Consider the following 23,356-nt stretch of genomic DNA (forward strand, 5'->3'; position numbering starts at 1 on the left):
GACTAAGTGAGGAAGAGGTATTCATCCTCACACTGATCATTATCAGGAACCAGTATCTATTCCTTTCTGATCATCTCGCCTCCTTCTATGCTGCGCTCCTCACTAAAGGGGAGAACCCAAGGACTCTAGCAGATGGGAAGGGCCAACTTGGGATCACAACAGCTTCAGCACTCACTTGAGCTGCATTTCGATGTTAAGGCTGTGTAAGAAGTTCCCTCCAAAGGCAAGGCAGTCCACCGGGGTCAGCACAGCATGGATCCATCCTGCAGCGTAACATGGCAAAATCACAGCCGGCAGAGGGCCTGACTTCCTCTGGACATCACTGCCCCAACTCAGCTCAAACACAACTTCTTAGAGCAGCCAACCTGGCAGTGACTCAGAAAGTTCTAGTTCCTCCACTCTCCCAATACCCATTCTGCCACTATCGTAACCCTGAACTGGACTAACTTAAGGGGTTATTAAACTCCTTGTACTTCCCTCCTCTCGACTTCAAGTCTCTTTGCTGCCTTGCCCATCTTCTCTCTCATCTCTTAGAAGGGCATCACCTCCTTGCCAAGTCTCTCCCTTCTAACTTATTCTAGGTAAAACAAAGTTTCTGTGTTGAACAAACCCAAGTTCAAAGTCTGCCATTTTCTAGCTAAACATCTACTTCACAGGTTGGTTGTGAAGTATGCACCTAGTTGGAACTCAATTATTTTCCTTGCCCTTGACTCTACACTGCCTTCTGAGACCTTATAATTTTTCTTCTTAAACCTCTCTCATATTCATCTCCCTTTCCCCATTCATCCATCCTATCAATGCCTTGGTTCAGATCCCCCATTACCTGTCACCTAGGCTACTTGCAACAGCCTCCAAACTAGCTCCTCTATACCAGCAGTTCTCCAGGTATGGTCCAGGGAATCCTGGGGCTCCCTGAGACTCTTTGAGAGCACATGCAAGGTCAAAACTATGCTCATGATGATACTAAGAAGTTATTTGTCTTTTTCACCCTCATTCTCTCACAGTTGTACAGTGGAGTTTTCCAGAGGGTAAATAACATGATATCACAACATGCAGAAGCAGACTTGAGGATCCAGTCATTTTCTATTAATCCAGACATTAAAAAGGTTTGCAAAAATGTAAATGTCACTCTTCTCACTATATTTTTTGATTTGAAAATAGTTATTTTTCATAAAAATTATTACTCATGGGATGCCTGGGTGGCTCAGTAGGTTAAGCATCTGCCTTCAGATGAGTTCATGATCCCAGGGTCCTGGGATCGAGTCCCACATCAGACTCCCTGCTCAGCGGGGAGCCTGCTTCTCCCTCTGCCTGGAACTCCCCCTGCTTGCTCTCTCTCCCTCTAATAAATAAATAAATCTTTTAAAAAAATTATTACTCATGCTAACATGTAATGAGTTTATTATTTCCCAATGAATTAATAAACAAATATTTTAAATTTTTCTCAGTTTTAACTTATAATGTGGTAAATATTGATGAATATAAACCACATCAATAAAAGCCTTTGGGTCCTCAGTAATATTAAAAAGTATAAAGGGGTCCTCAGTCCAAAGCATTTGCAAACCACGGGTCTATACCAATCTCAATCTCTGAAGTCTGTCCTCCACATCTCAACCCTAAGTGATATATCTAAAATACAAAACTGCCCATGTCATCCCCACTCAAAATCTTCAATGAAATCTGCATCCACAGGAGAATGGATAAACTGCCATATACTCATACAACGGGATACTGGAAAGTAAGTAAAATGAGTGAACATGTATCAACATGAATCTCATAATCAAAGTGTTCAGAGAAAAAAGCAAGTTGGGAAGAATTACCTAATATGATTCCATTTATATAACATTCACAAATAAGTAAAACAATACTAGATATTGGCTTGATGAGCCATTACCTGTATAATAAAGGAATAGAAATGCATGAGGATAATAATTGCCAACTTCAGAACAATGGCTAGCTCAGTGAGGGAAAAATGGGAATGGAATTGAGGAGAGGTATATGGGAGGTTCCAAATATATCTATAATATTTTATACTTTTAGTTAGGTTACAAGCACATAAGTGTTTATTGTATTACTCTTTGTATCTTTTGCTATATATACAAATAAACCTTTGATGGTCCCCCAGTCACCTCTGGGGTAAGTTCAGTCTGCCTACCTTCTAAGCTTCATGTTCTCTTGATCTTTAGGCTCCAGTATCCATGAACTACTTCACACAGCCTTGCTTTGCTTATGCCTTTCCCTATGTCTGAGAAGACTTTTCTGCCTTTCTTTCCTTGGTCAGTCCATACGTACCTGTCAGGTGTCACTCTTCTGAGAAGATTTTCACAAACTTCTAGTTAGAATAAGTGCTCTTCTCCACACTCCCAAAACTTGTGGTAAATGCCTATTGTGACTATTAGAACATGATACTGAAATGGCCTATCGATCTTTTGCCTCTAGCACCTAGCTCCATGTGGGGGTATTCAGTAGACATACAATGCTTGTGGAACTAAGTAGATTATACCCAGTTCATGGGACTTCATACCAATAAGCAAATTAGTCCAACTCAAATCTCTGGCAGGCAAATTCAATCAGTTATTAAATGCCCAGTGTAGAAAAGGTATTATGTGACACCCTATTAGGCAAAGGATTCAAAGATGAATAAATGAATTAATAAATGCCTGGGCACGGAAAACTATAAAAGAGAAAAGCAGATGGCTATGGGGGGAGGTAACATGCCTCACCATATAGTAAACATTCTATATAAAACCAATGTAATCAAATCAACATGATAGTGATATATGAATAGACAGATAGATCTGTGCAACAGAAAAGAACACCCAGCATTACACAATATGTTAGACAAGGATGTTAGAACTATATGACAATTTTACTTTATTTTTTTAAAGATTTTATTTATGTATTTGAGAGTGAGCAAGTGCACAAGTGGGGGAGGGGCAGAGCGAGCAAGACAAGCAGACTCCCCGATGAGCAGGGAGCCTGACCTAGGGCTTGATCCCAGGACCCTGAGGTCATGACCTGAGCCAAAGGCAGTCACTTAACTGACTGAGCCACCCAGGCCCTCCATATGACAATTTTAAAGGAGTTATCATAAGAATGCTTTGATGAACAATTATAAACATACTTGAAACAAAAAAAAAGAAAAAGAGAAGATATAAATAAGAAACAAATGGAAATCTTAGAACTGGAAAATACTATATCTGAAATAAATAATGAAACAGATGGACTCAACAGAAAAATAAAGACAATGGAGAAAAGAATCAGAAAACTTGAAGACATAACAATAGAAAGTACTCAATATGAACAAAAGAGAAGAAATAGACTGAAAAAAATAAACTCAGGGACCTGTGGGACTACAGCAAATATATATAGCATTCATATAATCAGAGACCCAAAAGAAAAGAAGTTAGAGTGTGGGAGTGAAAAACCATTCAGAGAAATAATAGCTAAAAATTTCTTCACTAATATGACAAAAATATAAACCTACACATTCAGGAAGCTCAAAGAACACATATAGTATAAACCAAAAGAAATACATGCCAAGACACATTATAGTCAAACTGCTAGAAACTAAAGAAAAAAAGAAATTACAAATAGCAAGAAATGACACATACAAGGGAAAAAACAATTTGAATGACAGCCAAAATCTCATCAGAAACCATGGAGGTCAGATGGAAGCAGCACAACATTCTTCCACGTGCCTAAAGGAAAGAACTACCAACTCAGAATTCTGTACCAGCAAAAAAATCCTTTAGGAATAAAAGGGAAATAAAGACATTTACAGATGAAGGAGAACTAAGAAAATCTACTACCAGTAGCCCTACCCTAAAACTCTAAACAGGGACACCTGAATGGCTCAGTGGATTAAGCATCTGACTCTTGATTTCAGCTCAGATGGTGATCTCAGGGTTGTGAGATCAAGCCCCGTGTCAGGCTCTGCGCTGGGAGCCTACTTCAGATTCTCTCTCCCCCCTCCCATCTGTCACTCTCTCACTAAAAAAAAAACCCCAAAAAACAAAAAACAAAACAAAAAAACACATACACACACACTAAATAGACAGGAAATGATAAAACAAGAATCCTGGAACACCAGGAAGAAAGAACAGCAGAAGAGTAAAAATACAGGTAAACATAATAGACTTTCCTTCTCTTGGGTATTAGAAATTATGTTTGACAGTTGAAACAAAAATTAAAACACTGCATGAGGGACACCTGGGTGGCTCAGTCGGTTAGGTGTCCAACTCTTGATTTCAGCTCAGGTCATGATCTCAGGGTTGTGAGATCAAGCCCTGTGTGGGGCTCTGCACTCTGTGCCGAGCCTGCTTCAGATTCTCTTTGTGCCCCCCTTTCTCAATTCCTCTCTCACTCTCCCCCTAAAAAAACAAAACTGAACTGCATGCACCCTTTAACATGGTAAGATTTTTCTTTTTTAAAAAAGATTTTATTTATTTATATGTATTTTTTTAACATGGTAAGATTTTTCTTTTTTAAAAAAGATTTTATTTATTTATTTGAGAGAGAGAGAGAGCACAAGCAGGGGGAACAGCAGAGAGAGGGAGAAGCAGGCTCCCCGCTAAGTAGGGCTCGATCCCAGGACCCCAGGATCATGACCTGAGCCGAAGGCAGATGCTTAACCGACTAAGCCACCCAGGCGCCAAGTGGTAAGCTTTTTTAAAAAAATTTTTTTTAAGATTTTATTTATTTATCTGTCAGAGAGAGAAAGAAAGAGAGAACAAGCAGGGGAAGTGGCAGGCAGAGGGAAAAGCAGGCTCCCTGCTGAGCAAGGAGCCTGATGTGGGACTCGATCCCAGGACCCTGGGATCATGACCTGAGCTGAAGGCAGACACTTAACCAACTGAGCCACCCAGGTGTCCCTAAAGATTTATTTATTTTAGAGACAGAGAGAGCGGGCATAGGGGACAGGGAGGGGCAGAGGGAGAGGGGGTGAGAGAATCTTAAGCAGACTCCCTGCTGGCACAGAGTCCGACTCGGGGCTCGATCTCACGACCCTGAGATCACGACCTGAGCCAAAATCAAGAGTCCAATACTTAACCGACTGAGCCACCCAGGCGCTCCTAACATGGTAAGTTTTATGGTGTGTGAACTACATTCCAATTTTTCTAAAAGTACATTTAACTAATGAAATGAAAATGAACCAATGAAACCAATGAAAATGAAAACACAACTTATCAAAATATGTGACACAGCTCAATCAGTGCTGAGGAGGAAATTTATAGCACTAAATGCTTACATTAGAAAAGAGGGAAACCTGAAATCAGTAATCTAAGCTCCTGTCTCAAGACTGGAGAAAGGCACAAAATATACCCCCAGAAAGTAGAAGGAAGGAAAAACAAAGATAAAAGCAGAAATCAATGAAGCTGAAAACAAAAGACAACAGAAAAAAATTGATGAAACAGAAAGCAGTTCTTTAAAAAGTTCGAAAAATTGGCAAACCTCCATCAAGCTTGACACAGAGTAAGAGAAGGCACAAATAACTAATATCAGGAATGAAGCACAGGATATCACTAGAGACTTGGAGGACATCAAAAAGACAGTAAGAAAATACTATGAACAACTTTTACATACATAAATTTGACAACTTATATAACATGGACTAATTCCTTGAAAGGCACAACTATCATAGCTTACCCAATATGAAACAGATAATTTGAACAGCCTACTAACATTCATGGAAATTGAATGTCAATTAAAAACTTCCCAAAAAAGAAATCTCCAGGTCCATGTGACTGCACTAGAGAATTCTACCAAAGTTTTGAGAAAATTTAACACTAATTCTGAAATCAAAGAATGAAGATTAAGAAATCAAGGAAAATCTAAATAAATGGAAAGACATTCTGAGTTCATGGAAGACTCGACATGGTAAAGATGTCAACTTCCGGGGCGCCTGGGTGGCACAGCGGTTAAGCGTCTGCCTTCGGCTCAGGGCGTGATCCCGGCGTTATGGGATCGAGCCACATCAGGCTCCTCCGCTGTGAGCCTACTTCTTCCTCTCCCACTCCCCCTGCTTGTGTTCCCTCTCTCGCTGGCTGTCTCTATCTCTGTCTAATAAATAAATAAAATCTTTAAAAAAAAAAAAGATGTCAACTTCCCCAAATTGAGACAACTGGGGGCACTTTTTCAAAACACACACTCAGATCCCACCCCAGACCTACAAATTCATAATTCTAGGGGTGAAGCCTAGGCATGTGTTGTTTGGGGGGGAGAAGCCCCATCCCACCCCAAGTCTGATTGATAGCCTGCAAAGCCAGCCTCCCAGGCACTATCCCTAGAATCATGGGGCTGAGAGACCTATTCTCTATCCATCCACCAAGTTGACATCAGCCCAGTTCAAGGGAAATCTATCAACCTTTTCCTGGACCTTCCCACTTATAGCTTCATGAAGTGACCATGCTGTCCACTGGCCATCATGTGAATTTTTCTGTGGTCCAGTTCTGAGTTATCAGCTGATATGAGAGGGATATCCCACATAATCAGATCAATCCACCACGGGAAGGAGCTGGCTCTGGTGCCACAACCTCCCTTCCGCTTCCCGCCCTCCTGAAACCCTCCCAGAGGGGCCCAGGGAAGACCTGTAGGAATGAAAAGTGTCTGTCCTTGCTTCACGGAACACTTATAGCACTTGTCCACCTGGTCCCCAAAGAACATCTCGTTCTGGTTAGAGGAGCTGCTCCAGCACTCAAAGAGAGTCAGGTTGGCATTTGTCGGGCGGATCAGGTAGAAGATCTTCTCACCCTGAAACAAAAAGAGGTTGAAGTGCCAAAAATATCAAGAGTTTCCACAAAAGTCCTCCAGAGGGTCTCCAAAAGGATATTCTCTCTCTCATGGTCCATGACAATGTAATATGACAGAATTCTTTCCCAAACCCATCCAAGGATCATTTTCATGTGGATCTGAAAAACTTTAAACGGTCCTTTTGCACTTTGTGCTTTTAAGCTTCTGTAAGATCGACAAAAACGATTTGAAAAGGGCATTTCAAACAAAATTGTTCAACTTAGGACAAATGTACACCAAAAGCTCCTATTTTAAATACAATGCCAAATGAGAAATGGCCTCTATAGATGAGTAGATCAATACTACTAGCCCTAAGAGAATTTAAGGCCACATTACTGATGAAGAGAAAATTGAATTTGTCTTTAAATGCCATTTACAGAGAGTGTTCCTTCTCACACCTGCAATCAAAGCTAATAAAAGTTTAAAAGTTCAGTAATTGCCCAAGGACTTCTAGAAGATTATATGTTAGGCAATTATCTGTTAGAAAAACATTTTATTTCCTAATTATGTTTTGCCTGGACGATCACCAGATAGACTATTTGGCAGAAAAGAAACAAAAGCCCACTAGAATAAAAATATCCCCAACCCACAGCTTGATTAGTTTAACCAATATTTCATGATAATAAATTTCAATATAGAAAAGCAACAACACTAGAAATTATCTATTGTAAAACTGGAGAAATTTGAATGAGATCAGATTAGATAATAGTATTATATCAATATTAATTTCCTCATTTTGATAACTATACTGTGGTTATATAAGAGAATGCTCTTATTTTCAAGAAATACACACTGAAGGGCGCCTGGGTGGCTCAGTCGTTAAGCGTCTGCCTTCGGCTCAGGGTGTGATCCCGGGGTCCTGGGATTGAGCCCCACATCAGGCTCCTCCGCTGGGAGCCTGCTTCTTCCTCTCCCACTCCCCCTGCCTATGTTCCCTCTCTTGCTGGCTGTCTCTCTCTCTGTCAAATAAATAGATAAAATCTTTAAAAAAAAGAAAAAGAAAGAAGAAATACACGCTGAATTATTACAAGATAAAGAGACAGCATGTCTGCAACTAGTCTCAAATGTTTCAGAAAAAAATATAGAGAGGGAACCATTTTATTATGTTTGCTTTAGAGAAAGAATATAATAAAATGGTAACGTTGGGAAATCTAAGTGAAGGGCACACAGGAATTCTTCCTACCATTTTGCAATTTTTCTATAAAAAAGGAATTGTTTTGAAATAAAAAAGTTAGGAGCACCTGGGTGGCACAGTCAGTTAAGCATCCCACTCTTGGTTTTGGCTCAGGTCATGACCTCATGGTTGTGATCAAGCCCCACATCGGGCTCCATGCTCAGTGCATAAGTCTGCTTGAGATTCTCTCTCCCTCTCTCTCTGCCCCCCCCACTTGTGCTCTCTCTCTCTCAAATAAGTAAAATAAAATAAAAAAGTTAAATCTAATATTTGCATAATAGTGATTTACATTCTCCAATTTCATGCTAAGCCAATGGAAACAACTAGTTCAGGATTTGTGATCATTTGGACAAGAGCTATATCCAAGTTTTCTGCTCTTTCCTTGGCATTTCTGATAAGAAAATTCAATAGTGTGATGGTGGAAAAGAATCAAAATTACTTAAGAAATTTGTTTTCCAGACCTCAAAAGTCCTTCATAGTCACTGACAATCAATATGATAATTACAAAATTTGAACAACCACTAAAAGGGAAACTACCCATAGGAAGGCGGACATTAAAAAAAAAAACTTGTCATATATGCTCTATCTTAATGGTAGTGGCAGTTATGTGACTACATATAATTGTCAAAACTCATCAAACTATACACTTGGAGACTAATTTTATGGTGTATAAATTATACCTCAATAAAGATGGGGGAGGGGAAGTTTCTCATGTTACCAAGAATTTCTACAGTAAATATGGACATTTCCATACATAGTCATGGGAGTATAGATTGGTTCAATTAATATTAACAGTCAGAGAAAACCTTAGGTTATTCAAAAAAAAGTTAAGCATCAAAACTGTAGAGACAGTTTATATGGCATATCCATTAAGTGCCCAACCCCAAAAGAGTAGTCATATGGAAATATCACCCAAATAGAATCCGGAAGGCAGGTAGACCTCAGCAGCGCCACCTGAAACAAAGAGGGAGGCCCAAGGCCAGGCTGCCTCTAAAAGTCACATTCATTCCTACCTTGAGTACATGGTACCAGACCGAGGTGCCACCAAAGTCAATGTGAAAGTCTGTATAGCTATCCCGCACACTCATGAGGCAATACTTCTGCACATTGGGCCTTTCAAATATACACTCCTCTGGCCACAAGTTCTCCACCCATGAGAGCTTCCGAACAATCTTGGGAGTCTCCACAAGGTTAGAAAGCCTAGCAAGGAAGGGGTGGAAAGCAGATGTCAGCTGATTGGGAATTAAAGGTTAAAGCTTGAAAAAAATGTTCCCCATCCCAGTGAGAGTCAAATGAATTTCTTTCCACAGAATCCCTAAGGGCACATAGGACACTTCATTCCTGTCTGGTCAGCATCCTCATTCCACTCAGCTCTAGAAGTCCCAAGTCCTAGCTCCACAGCACTCCCCAGTTAAAGGAGATCATTTCCTCCACTAAATGCTCACAACTCTCCCAACCCGGGTCCACTCACTTGGTACTTGGTCAATAACAGTTACTATACTGTCCCCATCCCACAGCGTCTTTATGAGGAACCATTAAAGAAACCTCTCAAAGGCTCAGTTTCCAGTAAAGAAGTACTTCTCCCAAACATCTGGTTGTTTTTATCTTATGTAAAACCACAAACCTTATAATATTGCACTCCCTTCCTTGTCCTGACCTACGAAATTCACTGAAAACTCTACAGTCCTTCTCTACCAACTATCCAGACACTCACACATGCATTCTGCGTGCGGATTACCCACCAGATGCATCCTATTTCCCCACCTTTATTTTCCTTTTGTTCAAATCTTGTGTCTATTTTTTCCCTCTGTATCTCTGTAAGCCACTTCAAATAGTCTTGCAAGATGAAGTGAGGTACAAACAAACAGTCTTTTTTTTTTTTTTTTAATCCTCAGGTTGTTAACTTTGTATGTTAAAACCAACAGCAAGGGGGCGCCTGGGTGGCTCAGTCATTAAGCGTCTGCCTTAGGCTCAGGTCATGATCCCAGGGTCCTGGGATCAAGCCCCGCAATGGGCTCCCCCGCTCAGAGGGAAACCTGATTCTTCCTCTCCCACTCCCTCTGCTTGTGTTCCCTCTCGCTGCCTTACTCTCTGTCAAATAAATAAATAAAATCTTTAAAAAAAAAAAACCAACAGCAAGAGTTTTAATATTGTACTACAGTTCTGTGAGATGTTGCCATTGTTGGAAACTGGCTGAAGAATACACAGGACCTCCCTGTGTATTTATTGCAACTTCCTGTAAATCTATAATTATGTCAAAATTAAAAGTTAAAAAAGTAATCAGACAGTAAGCTTTCTAAGTACAAACAGATATGTTATAATTTTGGGGGATCTCCCACAGTTCTGAGCACAGAGGAGACTACATATATCTATTGAGTGCATAAGTCCACATAGAATCATTTAAAGGTTATCAGCTTTTTTTTCTTTTAAATCTAAGAAACCTTATCCTTAGAGAAACTACTTGGGGTTAATTCAGTAAATCTACTTCCAGGGACAGAGGACCTATCCTGGGAGTTAAACGGTGATCATGCCACAATCTAAATACCAGATAAAGAGCTTCTGCACAGCCAAGGAAACAGTCAAAAAAACTAAGAGACAGCCCACAGAATGGGAGAATATATTTGCAAAGGACACCACAGATAAAGGACTGGTATCCAAGATCTACAAAGAACTTCTCAAACTCAATACACGAGAAACAAATAAACAAATCATAAAATGGGCAGAAGATATGAACAGACACTTTTCCAATGAAGACATACAAATGGCTAACAGACACATGAAAAAATGTTCAAAATCATTAGCCATCAGGGAAATTCAAATCAAAACCACACTGAGATACCACCTTACGCCAGTTAGAATGGCAAAGATAGACAAGGCAAGAAACAACAATTGTTGGAGAGGATGTGGAGAAAGGGGATCCCTCCTACATTGTTGGTGGGAATGCAAGTTGGTACAGCCACTCTGGAAAACAGTGTGGAGGTCCCTTAAAAAGTTAAAAATTGAACTACCCTATGACCCAGCCATTGCACTACTGGGTGTTTACCCCAAAGATACAGACGTAGTAAAGAGAAGGGCCATATGCACCCCAATGTTCATAGCTGCATTGTCCACAATAGCCAAATCATGGAAGGAGCCGAGATGCCCTTCAACAGATGACTGGATTAAGAAGCTGTGGTCCATATATACAATGGAATATTACTCAGCTATCAGAAAGAACGAATTCTCAACATTTGCTGCAACATGGACGGCACTGGAGGAGATAATGCTAAGTGAAATAAGTCAAGCAGAGAAAGACAATTATCATATGATTTCTCTCATCTATGGAACATAAGAACTAGGAGGATCGGTAGGGGAAGAAAGGGATAAAGAAAAGGGGGGTAATCAGAAGGGGGAATGAAACATGAGAGACTATGGACTGTGAGAGGCAAACTGAGGACTTCAGAGGGGAGGGGGTGGGGGAAGGGGATAGCCTGGTGATGGGTAGTAGGGAGGGCACGTATTGCATGGTGCACTGGGTGTTATACGCAACTAATGAAGCATCAAACTTTACATCGGAATCTGGAGATGTACTGTATGGTGATTAACACAATATAATAAAATAAAATTAAAAAAATAAATAAATAAATAAATAAATACCAAAAAAAGGTATGAGAAAGCTGCCCTAGGTCTTGAAGGAGACAAAAATTAATTTAAATAGCTACTGTACACTCTATCCAATGCTAGAAATTGTAGAAGAGAAACACAATTTGGTTGTTATAATGTGATCACCTACCCTAGAAAGTATAAACCAGCTCATCATTCCAAATGAAGAAACTCCCAAGAAAGAGGGAAAGGAACACTTACACTCAGTATATCACAAGTTTCCAGGGACTTTGTTAGGCTTTTTACTTACCCCTGCCCCTCCTACCTGGTATCAGAAAATTCCAAACTAATGACATTGAGGACTTTCTCCCTCTTCCCACTGTAATAGTATTTCACAAAATCACCGAGCTTCATCTTGCAGTCAGCCTGGCGGGTCACATCAATCACATCAATCTCTTTGTCAGAACCTGGAATAACGAGATGGGTTCTGCACCAAATGGTCTCAGACCAAGGAAGCCTCCCTCCCCTCCTCACCTGTCCCTAGAATGGACTGACACTAAAAACTTCTCACCTCAGACACTGTATCCGTGTGTGCATGTTTGGGAGGTAGGGGCAGGAATCCCTCACATTCTCCTTAGATCTATGTGCTGGGTCCAGGCCTGCCAGAGCAACAGGATAGCCTGACATACAGCCTCACTCACAGTACAATCCATGTGCTGGGGCCCTATTTCCTCACTTCTCTTTCTATCCCCAAAAACTCATGCCCAGGAGACAACTGGCACGTGAGGGCAAAAGTCAAAGGCTTTCTCATCTCAACAGAAGAGAGACCACCATGATCCCTGGAATTCCCCAGGCAAAAGAAAAATGGGGCTTAGCCTGGGGGTTTGTGGTCCACCCAGAGGAAAAGGAAAAGAAAAGCAGGATTTTGGTCCTAGTTTTGCCAAAGAATGACTTTGGGTAAATCACTTTACCTCAGATTCCCAAGATGGCTAGAAAAGAAATACAAAGGTAGACTGGAGAGGAAGGGTCATGGGACTTGATAGGAATAAACAATGTCCCAGTTAAGAGGGCCCATGGTGCTTACCAACATAATGTTCCACATCCCTCACAGTGAATGATGGCGAGGGCAGCGTCATCCCCAATCCATCCTTCTTCAAGACTAGGATGGGCACACTGAAGCTGTTCTCTTCCAGGAATTCCACGGTCAGCTGACTTCCAGTGGGCTTCAGAATCACTTCATCTGAGCTGTGGGTCACACAAAAGAAAGCCTGAGCCCCAGAGGCTCTGCCACTGAAGGCCTCATTTGATGCTGCCATTCACCCAAGGGGTGGGGCCTTCCTTAGTGGACCTTAATGTGGGCTGGCAACTAATGGCATATACCCCATGTGCTAGGGAAGAAATGACATATCCTAGGCAGGAAGCCTGGTCATTGGCAGAGGTGGGGAGCTAAACCTAGGATAGCCTGTCAATAGCGTACTCTTCTCTGGATGGCAAGAAAAGGAATCAGCCGACAGCCTGCCTAGAAAGAAAAGATGTATCTGCAAATTTAGCTAATTTACTCTAACCCAGAGCAGCATCACCCATTTAAAACACTGGCAAATAAAGAGAAAAGACTGATTTTTGAATGACATGTCCAATAAAGGGTTAGTATCCAAAATATATAAGAAACTTACACAACTCAACAAAAAAAAGCATAAGTAATCCAATTAAAACATGGGCAGAAGACACGAACAAACATTTCTTCAAAGAAGACATACAGATGGCCAAGAGACACATGAAAAGATGTTCAACATCACTCATCACCAGGGAAATGCAAATCCAAACTATAGTGAGATATCACCTCACACCTGTCAGAATGGCTAAAATGAAAAGTACAAGAAACAAGTGTTGGCGAGGATGTGGACTTCATGCACTGTTGGTGGGAATGCAAACTGGTGCAGCCACTGTGGAAAACAGTAAGGAGGTGCCTCAAAAAAATAAAAATAGAACTGCCATATGATCCAGCAATCACACTACTGGGTATTTACCCAAAGAATACGAAAACGCTAATTCAAAAGGATATATGCACCCCTAGGTTTATTGCAGTATTATTTATAATAGCCAAATTATGGAAGTAGCCCAAGTGTCCATCAACAGATAAATGGATAAAGAAGATGTGGCATATATATACAATGGATATTATTCAGCCATAAAAAGGAATAAAATCTTGCCATTTGCGACAACATGGATGGAGCTACAGAGTATACTGCAGGGAGAAATAAATCAGAGAAAGACAAATACCTTATGATTTCACTCATATGTAGAATTTAAGAAACAAAACAAATAAAGGAAAAATAAATAACAAACCAAAAGACAGACTCTTAACTATAGAGAACAAACTGATGGTTACCAGAGGGGTGGTGGGTGTGGGGATGGGTAAAATAGGTGATGGGGATTAAGAGCACACTTATCATGATGAGCACTGGGTAATGTACAGAATTGTTGAATCACTATATTGTACACCTGAAACTAAAATAACACTGTATGTGAACTATACTAGAATTAAAATAAATTTAAAAAAGAAGAAAAAGACAAAACTGATCTAAAAAACAATTTGTACAACCACCTTCTCAACACATATACTTAGTTAACTAGGAAACAGCTTTTTTTTTTTTAAATCATACTGGAGATAGACTATTTGGCCAAGCTGTGTTGGAACAAACATCTGGAAAAACACTAAGCTCAATGTCTATCTCACTCTTTACATAATTCTAGATGGACCTAATATTAAATGGAAAAACATGAAGTCATAGAGTAGAAAAAACATGGGAGAGACAAGCCCCAGTAGTAATTAAAATAAAAATAAATTTAACTACATAAACACTAAAATTTCCTACAAGGAAACTTAGGGGTGCATTTATCTTTTTGAATTAGTGTTTTCATCTTCTTTGGGTAAATACCCAGTAGTAGAATTACTGTATCATATGCTATTTCTATCTTTAATTTTTTGAGGAACCTCCATACTGTTTCCACAGTGGCTGCACCAGTTTGCATTCCCACCAACAGTGCACAAGGGTTCCTTTTTCTCCACATCCTCTCCAACACTTGTTATTTCTTATCTTTTTTATTCTAGCATTCTGACAGGTGTAAGGTGATAATTTCATTGTTTACTGTAGCATTATTTATGACAGCTAATATATAAAACCAACCCAAATGTCCATTCATAGATGAATGGGTAAAGAAGATGTGGGTATACACACACACACACACACAGAGTGGAATATTTCTCAGCCATAAAAAAGAATGAGATCTTGCCATTTGCAACATGGACTGTCCTAGAGGTTATAATACTAAGTGAAATAAGTTAGAGAAAGACAAATACCATAGGATTTCACTCATGTGCATCACAATGATCATTGAGTGATGCATAGAATTGCTCAATTACACTGTATAGTTGAAACTAATATAACACTGTATGTTAATTATACTTCAACAATAAATAAAAGCTTAAATAAAATTTTTTCTCCAAGAAAAGCTATTATAAATCAGTAAAAAACAGGCAGTAACCCAACAGAAAAATTGTCAAATGCTCTGGACTCTGGGAAACAAACTGAGGGCTTCAGAGGTGAGGGGGGTGGGGGATTGGGATAGGCCGGTGATGGGTATTAAGGAGGGCACGTATTGCATGGAGCACTGGGTGTTATGTGCAAATAATGAATCATGGAACATCACATCAAAAACTAAGGATGTACTGTATGGTGTCTAACATAACATAATAAAAAATTATTATAAAAAAGTAAAAAAATAGAAAAAAGAAAAATTGTCAAATGACAAAAGCAGGCAGTAAACAGTAAAAGAAATAAAGATGAGTTATAAAGGCACAAAAATATATGTGCCTTCTTCATAATTAAATGCAAGGGAAAACAACATTTCACTTTTATCTTATCAGAAAGGCAAAAAAAAAAGCTTGATAATAAACAGTGTGGGCCAGGATATAGGAAAACAGCCACCCTCATTGACTGCCTAGTGGGAATATGAAACAGTATCCTCACTTTGGAAACAATTTAGCAACATTTATAAACATTTTTAAAGCACATATTCTTTGCTTGACTTATTTCACTTAGCACAATCTCCTCCAGTCCCGTCCATGTTGCTGCAAATGTGGGGTAACTGTTCTTTCTGATGGCTGAGTAATATTCCATTGTATATATGGACCACATCTTCTTAATCCAGTCATCTGTTGAAGGGCATCTCGGCTTCTTCCACAATTCAGCTATTGTGGACAATGCTGCCATGAACATTGGGGTGCATATGGCCCTTCTCTTCACTACGTCTGTATCTTTGGGGTAAATACCCAATCAAGCAGAGAAAGACAATTATCATATGGTTTCATTCATTTATGGAACATAAGAAATAGCAGGAAGATCGGTAGAAGAAGGAAGGGAAGAATGAAGGGGGGGGGTAAACAGAAGGGGGAATGAATCACGAGAGACCATGGACTCTGGGAAACAAACTGAGGGCTTCGGAGGGGAGGGGGTGGGGGACTGCGATAGGCTGGTGATGGGTATTAAAGAGGGCACGTATTGCATGGAGCACTGGGTGTTATGTGCAAATAATGAATCATGGAACACTACATCAAAAACTAATGATGTACTGTATGGTGACTAACATAACATAATAAAAAATTATTTAAAAAACCAAAACAAAAACAAAGCACATATTCTTTGGTCTAGCAATTTCACTTTTAGGTAGTAAATCTACACATATACTTATCCACATATGCAAAAACTTAAGTACAAAGACATTCACTGCAGCACTTTTTTCTAACAGCAAAATACTAGAATCAATTTAAATGTTCAATATGGGACTGGTTAAATAAATTATATATCCATATAATGGAATACTAAATGTCCATGAAAAGGAACGAAAAACATCTGTATGTGCTATTATGAATTAATCTCCAAGATATATAATTTAGGTTAAAAGAAAAAAGTAAGGTGCAGAATATAGAGTATATTTATGCTTTTTTAGAAAAGCAGGGGGCACCTGGGTGACTCAGTCAGTTAAGCGTCTATCTTCAGCTCAGGTCATAAACTTGGGATCCTGGGATTGAGCTCCACATGCGGCTCCCTGCTCAGCAGAGATCCTGCCTCTCCCTCTCCCTCTGCTGCTCCCCCTGCTTGTGCTCTCTCCCTCTCTCTAATAAATAAATAAAATCTCTTAAGAAAAAAAAGAAAAGCAGGACACATACACACACACATTTATATAAACAAAACTATTTCTTAAAGAATGCACAAGACATTGGTTGACTAGAGAAGAAATCTGAGGGAGGAGAAAGGAGACTCACTGCCTCTGAATAAACAAATCAAAGATGAAGTCCCACAAGTTCATTTTATCTTTTGTTTCTCTTGCCTTTGGAGATGTGTCGTGAAAAAGGTTGCTCTGGCCGATGTCATAGAAGTTGTTGCCTATGTTCTCCTCTAGAATTTTGATGGATTCCTGTCTCACATTGAGGTCTTTCATCCATTTGGAGTTTATTTTTGTGTATGGTGTGAGAGAGTGGTCAAGTTTCATTCTTTTGCATGTAGCTGTCCAATTTTCCCAGCACCATTTATTGAAGAGACTGTCTTTTTTCCACCGGATGTTTTTTCCTGCTTTATCAAAGATTAGTTGCCCAAAGAGCCGAGGGTCCATTTCTGGGTTCTCTATTCTGTTCCATTGGTCGATGTGTCTGTTTTTGTGCCAGTACCATGCTGTCTTTGTGATCACAGCTTTGTAGTACAGCTCGAAATCCGGCATTGTGATGCCCCCAGCTTTGTTTTTCCTTTTCAACAGTTCCTTGGAGATTCGGGGCCTTTTCTGGTTCCATACAAATTTAAGGACTATTTGTTCCAGTTCTTTGAAAAATGTCCTCGGTATTTTGATCGGGATAGCATTGAAAGTGTAGATTGCTCTGGGTAGTATGGACATTTTAACTATGTTAATTCTTCCAATCCATGAGCATGGAATATTTTTCCATCTTTTTATGTCTTCCTCAATATCTTTCAAAAGTGATCTATAGTTTCTAGGATATAGGTCCTTTACGTCTCTGGTTAAGTTAATTCCAAGGTAACGTATGGTTTTTGGTGTTATTGTAAATGGGATGGATTCCCTAATTTCTCTTTCTTCAGTCTCGTTATTCGTGTATAGAAATGCAACTGATTTCTGGGCATTGATTTTGTATCCTGCCACCTTACTGAATTGTTCTATAACTTCTAATAGTTTGGGAGTGGATTCCTTTGGGTTTTCCATATAGAGTATCATGTCATCTGCAAAGAGAGACAGTTTGACTTCTTCTTTGCCGATTTGGATACCTTTGATCCCTTTTTGTCTTCTGATTGCTGTTGCAAGGACTTCTAGTACTATGTTGAATAATAGTGGCGAGAGTGGGCATCCTTGTCGTGTTCCTGATCTTAAGGGAAAGGCTTCCAGCTTTTCCCCATTGAGAATAATGCTTGCAGTAGGCTTTTCATAGATGGCTTTTATGAGATTGAGAAATGTACCCTCTATTCCTACACTCTGAAGGGTTTTAATCAGGAAAGGATGCTGTATTTTGTCAAATGCTTTTTCTGCATCAATTGAGAGGATCATATGGTTCTTGAGTCTTTTCTTGTTGATATGATGTATCACATTGATTGATTTGCGAGTGTTGAACCATGCTTGCATCCCAGGTATGAATCCCACTTGGTCATGATGGATAATCCTTTTAATGTACTGTTGGATTCTATTAGCAAGGATCTTGTTGAGGATTTTGGCATCCATATTCATTAGAGAAATCGGTCTGTAATTCTCCTTTTTGAGGGGGTCTTTGCCTGGTTTGGGGATCAAGGTAATATTAGCCTCATAGAATGAGTTTGGTAGCTTTCCTTCTGTTTCTATTTTTTGAAATAGCTTTAGGAGAATAGGTATTATTTCTTCTTTGAATGTTTGGTAGAATTCCCCAGGAAAACCGTCTGGGCCTGGAGTTTTATTATTTGGAAGGTTGTTTATCACTGACTCAATTTCTTCATAGTTAATTGGCCTATTTAAGAAATCTATTTCTTCCTGTTTCAGTCTTGGTAGTTTATAGGTTTCCAGGAAGGCCTCCATCTCTTCCAGATTGTTTAGTTTTTTGGCATATAGCTGTTGNAGTCCATAGTCTCTCATGTTTCATTCCCCCTTCTGATTACCCCCCTTTTCTTTATCCCTTTCTTCCCCTACCGATCCTCCTAGTTCTTATGTTCCATAGATGAGAGAAATCATATGATAATTGTCTTTCTCTGCTTGACTTATTTCACTTAGCATTATCTCCTCCAGTGCCGTCCATGTTGCAGCAAATGTTGAGAATTCGTTCTTTCTGATAGCTGAGTAATATTCCATTGTATATATGGACCACATCTTCTTAATCCAGTCATCTGTTGAAGGGCATCTCGGCTCCTTCCATGATTTAGCTATTGTGGACAATGCTGCTATGAACATTGGGGTGCATATGGCCCTTCTCTTCACTACGTCTGTATCTTTGGGGTAAATACCCAATCAAGCAGAGAAAGACAATTATCATATGGTTTCATTCATTTATGGAACATAAGAAATAGCAGGAAGATCGGTAGAAGAAGGAAGGGAAGAATGAAGGGGGGGGGTAAACAGAAGGGGGAATGAATCACGAGAGACCATGGACTCTGGGAAACAAACTGAGGGCTTCGGAGGGGAGGGGGTGGGGGACTGCGATAGGCTGGTGATGGGTATTAAAGAGGGCACGTATTGCATGGAGCACTGGGTGTTATGTGCAAATAATGAATCATGGAACACTACATCAAAAACTAATGATGTACTGTATGGTGACTAACATAACATAATAAAAAATTATTTAAAAAACCAAAACAAAAACAAAGCACATATTCTTTGGTCTAGCAATTTCACTTTTAGGTAGTAAATCTACACATATACTTATCCACATATGCAAAAACTTAAGTACAAAGACATTCACTGCAGCACTTTTTTCTAACAGCAAAATACTAGAATCAATTTAAATGTTCAATATGGGACTGGTTAAATAAATTATATATCCATATAATGGAATACTAAATGTCCATGAAAAGGAACGAAAAACATCTGTATGTGCTATTATGAATTAATCTCCAAGATATATAATTTAGGTTAAAAGAAAAAAGTAAGGTGCAGAATATAGAGTATATTTATGCTTTTTTAGAAAAGCAGGGGGCACCTGGGTGACTCAGTCAGTTAAGCGTCTATCTTCAGCTCAGGTCATAAACTTGGGATCCTGGGATTGAGCTCCACATGCGGCTCCCTGCTCAGCAGAGATCCTGCCTCTCCCTCTCCCTCTGCTGCTCCCCCTGCTTGTGCTCTCTCCCTCTCTCTAATAAATAAATAAAATCTCTTAAGAAAAAAAAGAAAAGCAGGACACATACACACACACATTTATATAAACAAAACTATTTCTTAAAGAATGCACAAGACATTGGTTGACTAGAGAAGAAATCTGAGGGAGGAGAAAGGAGACTCACTGCCTCTGAATAAACAAATCAAANGCTCTTTATCCTGATAAAGTCCCATAAGTTCATTTTATCTTTTATTTCTCTTGCCTTTGGAGATGTGTCGTGAAAAAGGTTGCTCTGGCCGATGTCATAGAAGTTGTTGCCTATGTTCTCCTCTAGAATTTTGATGGATTCCTGTCTCACATTGAGGTCTTTCATCCATTTGGAGTTTATCTTTGTGTATGGTGTGAGAGAGTGGTCAAGTTTCATTCTTTTGCACGTAGCTGACCAATTTTCCAGCACCATTTATTGAAGAGACTGTCTTTTTTCCACTGGATGATTTTTCCTACTTTGTCAAAGATTAGTTGCCCAAAGAGCTGAGGGTCCATTTCTGGGTTCTCTATTCTGTTCCATTGGTCTATGTGTCTGTTTTTGTGCCAGTACCATGCTGTCTTTGTGATCACAGCTTGGACAGGCTGGTGATGGGTAGTAAGGAGGGCACGTATTGCATGGTGCACTGGGTGTTATACGCAACTAATGAATCATCGAACTTTACATCAAAATAAAAATAAAAATTAAAAAATTAAAAAAATTAAAAAATAAATAAATGATATTATTATAAAAAAACAAGAAAAAACAAATCAAAGAATATTAAGTTGAAGAAACACATAATTCTAAGTAACATTTCAATTACAGGAAAGCTGAAAATGGTCACATGAATTAACAACTAAGCAAAAGAGAGTGCTTTATTCATTACTTTTTCTAACTCATTATTTTTATTCAAGTAATTTATTTTTAATAAGCCCATTTTAATATTTTTAAAAGGGAAAAAAAGCCACCTAGCTGGCTCAGTCAGTAGAGCCTGAGACTACTGATCTCCAGGCCATGAGTTAGAGCCTCATGTTGGGCACAGAGTTTAATTTTGAAATAAAAATTTAAAAATAAAAAAAAGTTTAAAAAGGGAAAATATTTTGTGATTTAAAAGAAATACATGAACAATTTTTTTTTATTTTTAAAAAGAGTTTCCTTTTCTCTACAATGAGAGAATTAAACTTTCTGGTTTTTAGACTCTTAGTTGAAACATTCCTTGGGTGCATGGAAATATCCTCTCCTGACAGGCAAAAACTGATTCCCAATCTACCAAAAGTTTTTACAAGTAGATGTTAACATACTCTGCATGTTAAATCAAACTCTAACAATGTTTCTTAGAAAACGACTAAAACGGGGGTGCCTGGGTGGCTCAGTTGGTTAAGCGTCTGCCTTCAGCTTAGGTCGTGATCCCGGGGTCCCGGGATCGAGCCCCATGTCGGGATCCCTGCTCAGCAGGGAGTCAGCTTCTCCCATTCCCCTGCTTGTGCTCTCTTCGATCTCTCTCTCTCAAATAAATAAATAAAATCTTAAAAAAAAAGAAAATGACTAAAACAGATAATCCCTCCCCAAAAGGAACACACAGAGCCCTGCAGACATTCCCAAATGGGGGAGGCACCTAATAGGACAGCCAGTGGGAAAGCTGGGAAGAGATGGATCCTAGCCTCCCAGAGCCCTGGCATGCACCAACCCTCACCTGTCAAAGGTCCTACTCCGGAGCTCTCGAATGAATGTAGGGCTTCCAGTCTTCACTGGCTTCCCCTTGTGTGTATCATGCCCTTTTGAAGATACGCGGCGTTTTTTCACTAAGCCAGAAAAAGACATGATACTGTGAGTCAGAATGGCCATGAGCTATGTTCCAAGAGCAAAGGCTTCAGCAGATCCTGCTTCTCTTCCGATCTAATAACCTCTTAGAGAACCTGAAGTCAATGAGGCCCTCACAAACTCAGGGAAAGTTCCTGGTGAGGTTGGCACTTCCTCTGGGGAAGTCCATAGGGAGATAAAGCTCTGCACTTCTGCCCTCTCAGTGGGACAGCTGCTAGTCTGCGGGGGCCTACACAGGCTTTTGGTATTTCCCAAGCACTCAGGCAAAGGCAATCTCCCTTCCAATCTTCCTTTGCTTTGTCTTGCCTCTGGACCATCTCCTCTTGGAAACCCCAAGATTTACTTACTAATGGATGGCCCATGTAAGACTTCACAGTTGGGGCAATGGTAGAGGTCAATGTCAGCAGCCTTTTCCTCTTCGACACCAACACAACTAGAAAAGAGAAAAAAAATCAGTCAACGTTTATGGAAACTTTATTTTTCATAAGGTCTAGAACTCTGGTGTCCAGTACACATAGCTGTTTACATTTAAATTAATTCAAGTTAAATAAAATTTTAAATGCACTCCCTTCAAAATATTAGCTACATTTCAAAAGCTCAGTAGCCACATATAGCTAAAAGTTACCATACTGGGCAGATTATCAAACATATTCATCAGTACAAAAAAGTTATATTGAAGCACACTGGTGTAAAACAATTATAACAGACCTAAAAATGTAGACAGCAAAGATTCATTAAGATTCAGAATGGTCGAGGAGTCCAAGATGGTGNGGGAGGAGTCCAAGATGGCGGAGGAGCAGGAGGCTTAAATTTCGTCTGGTCCCAGGAATGCAGCTAGATAGCTATCAGACCATTCTGAACACCTACAAACTCAACTGGAGAATGAAGAAAAGAATAGCAGCAACTCTAAGAACAGAATAGCCACCACTTTCTGCAAGGAACCCAGTTTAAAACAGGAGTTGAGCTCCAGCTCGGCGTTCCAAGATGGCGGAGGAGCAGGAGACCTAAAGTTCGTCTGGTCCCAGGAATTCAGCGAGAGAGCTACCAAACCATTCCGAATACCTATGAATGCAACTGGAGAATGAAGAAAAGAGTAGCAGAAACTCTATGAACAGAAAGGCAACCACTTTCTGCAAGGAGGAGAAAAGATGGAGGANGAGGAGTAGGGGACCCCTTTTTCAGCCGGTCCCCTGAGTTGAGCTGGATAGGTACCAGACCAGCAGGAATATCCACAGAATCAGCCTGAGACGCAGGAAGATACATCTGGATCTCTACAAATGAACATCTCCAGTGCTGAGTATTGAGGTACGAAGCGGGGAGCTGTGAATCCGAGCACAGATATAGGAAGATAAAGGGAAGGGGGAGGGAGCCTCTGCGCTCAGGCGCCGGGAAGCAGTAGCCCCTTGTGCAGGGGAGCGGGCTGGACTCTCAGACAGCACCCGCAAGAGAGCAGACTGAGACAGTGAGCGTGGGAACGCCCGTGTCCGAACTGAAAACAGGCGCTCCCGACCGCACACTCGAACTAGAGTGAAACCGAGAGCTCAGGAGTGCAAGCGCGACCAGACTGAAAACTGGCGCTCCAGAGCACAGGCGAACCATACTGAAACAGGGAGCTCGGGAGCTC

General features: G+C 40.0%; 1 protein-coding gene across 6 annotated transcripts in view; it reads right to left on the minus strand.

The window, feature by feature from the left end:
- The window catches only part of PHF8 (PHD finger protein 8), a 105,535-nt gene that overhangs the window by 58,734 nt on the left and 23,445 nt on the right, over positions 1–23,356 (minus strand). For all 6 annotated transcript variants that reach the window (XM_034649343.1, XM_034649342.1, XM_034649341.1 and 3 more), the window contains exons 3-9: positions 22,080–22,165; positions 21,605–21,713; positions 12,633–12,793; positions 11,874–12,015; positions 8,980–9,166; positions 6,591–6,753; positions 176–263 (exon numbers count right to left, since the gene is read on the minus strand). In XM_034649343.1, coding sequence (XP_034505234.1) covers positions 176–263; positions 6,591–6,753; positions 8,980–9,166; positions 11,874–12,015; positions 12,633–12,793; positions 21,605–21,713; positions 22,080–22,165 — 936 coding nt within the window. The remainder of the gene's footprint in view (positions 1–175; positions 264–6,590; positions 6,754–8,979; positions 9,167–11,873; positions 12,016–12,632; positions 12,794–21,604; positions 21,714–22,079; positions 22,166–23,356) is intronic.

This window comes from Ailuropoda melanoleuca, chromosome X (genome assembly GCF_002007445.2).
Source record: "Ailuropoda melanoleuca isolate Jingjing chromosome X, ASM200744v2, whole genome shotgun sequence".
Taxonomy (NCBI): Eukaryota; Metazoa; Chordata; class Mammalia; order Carnivora; family Ursidae; genus Ailuropoda; species Ailuropoda melanoleuca.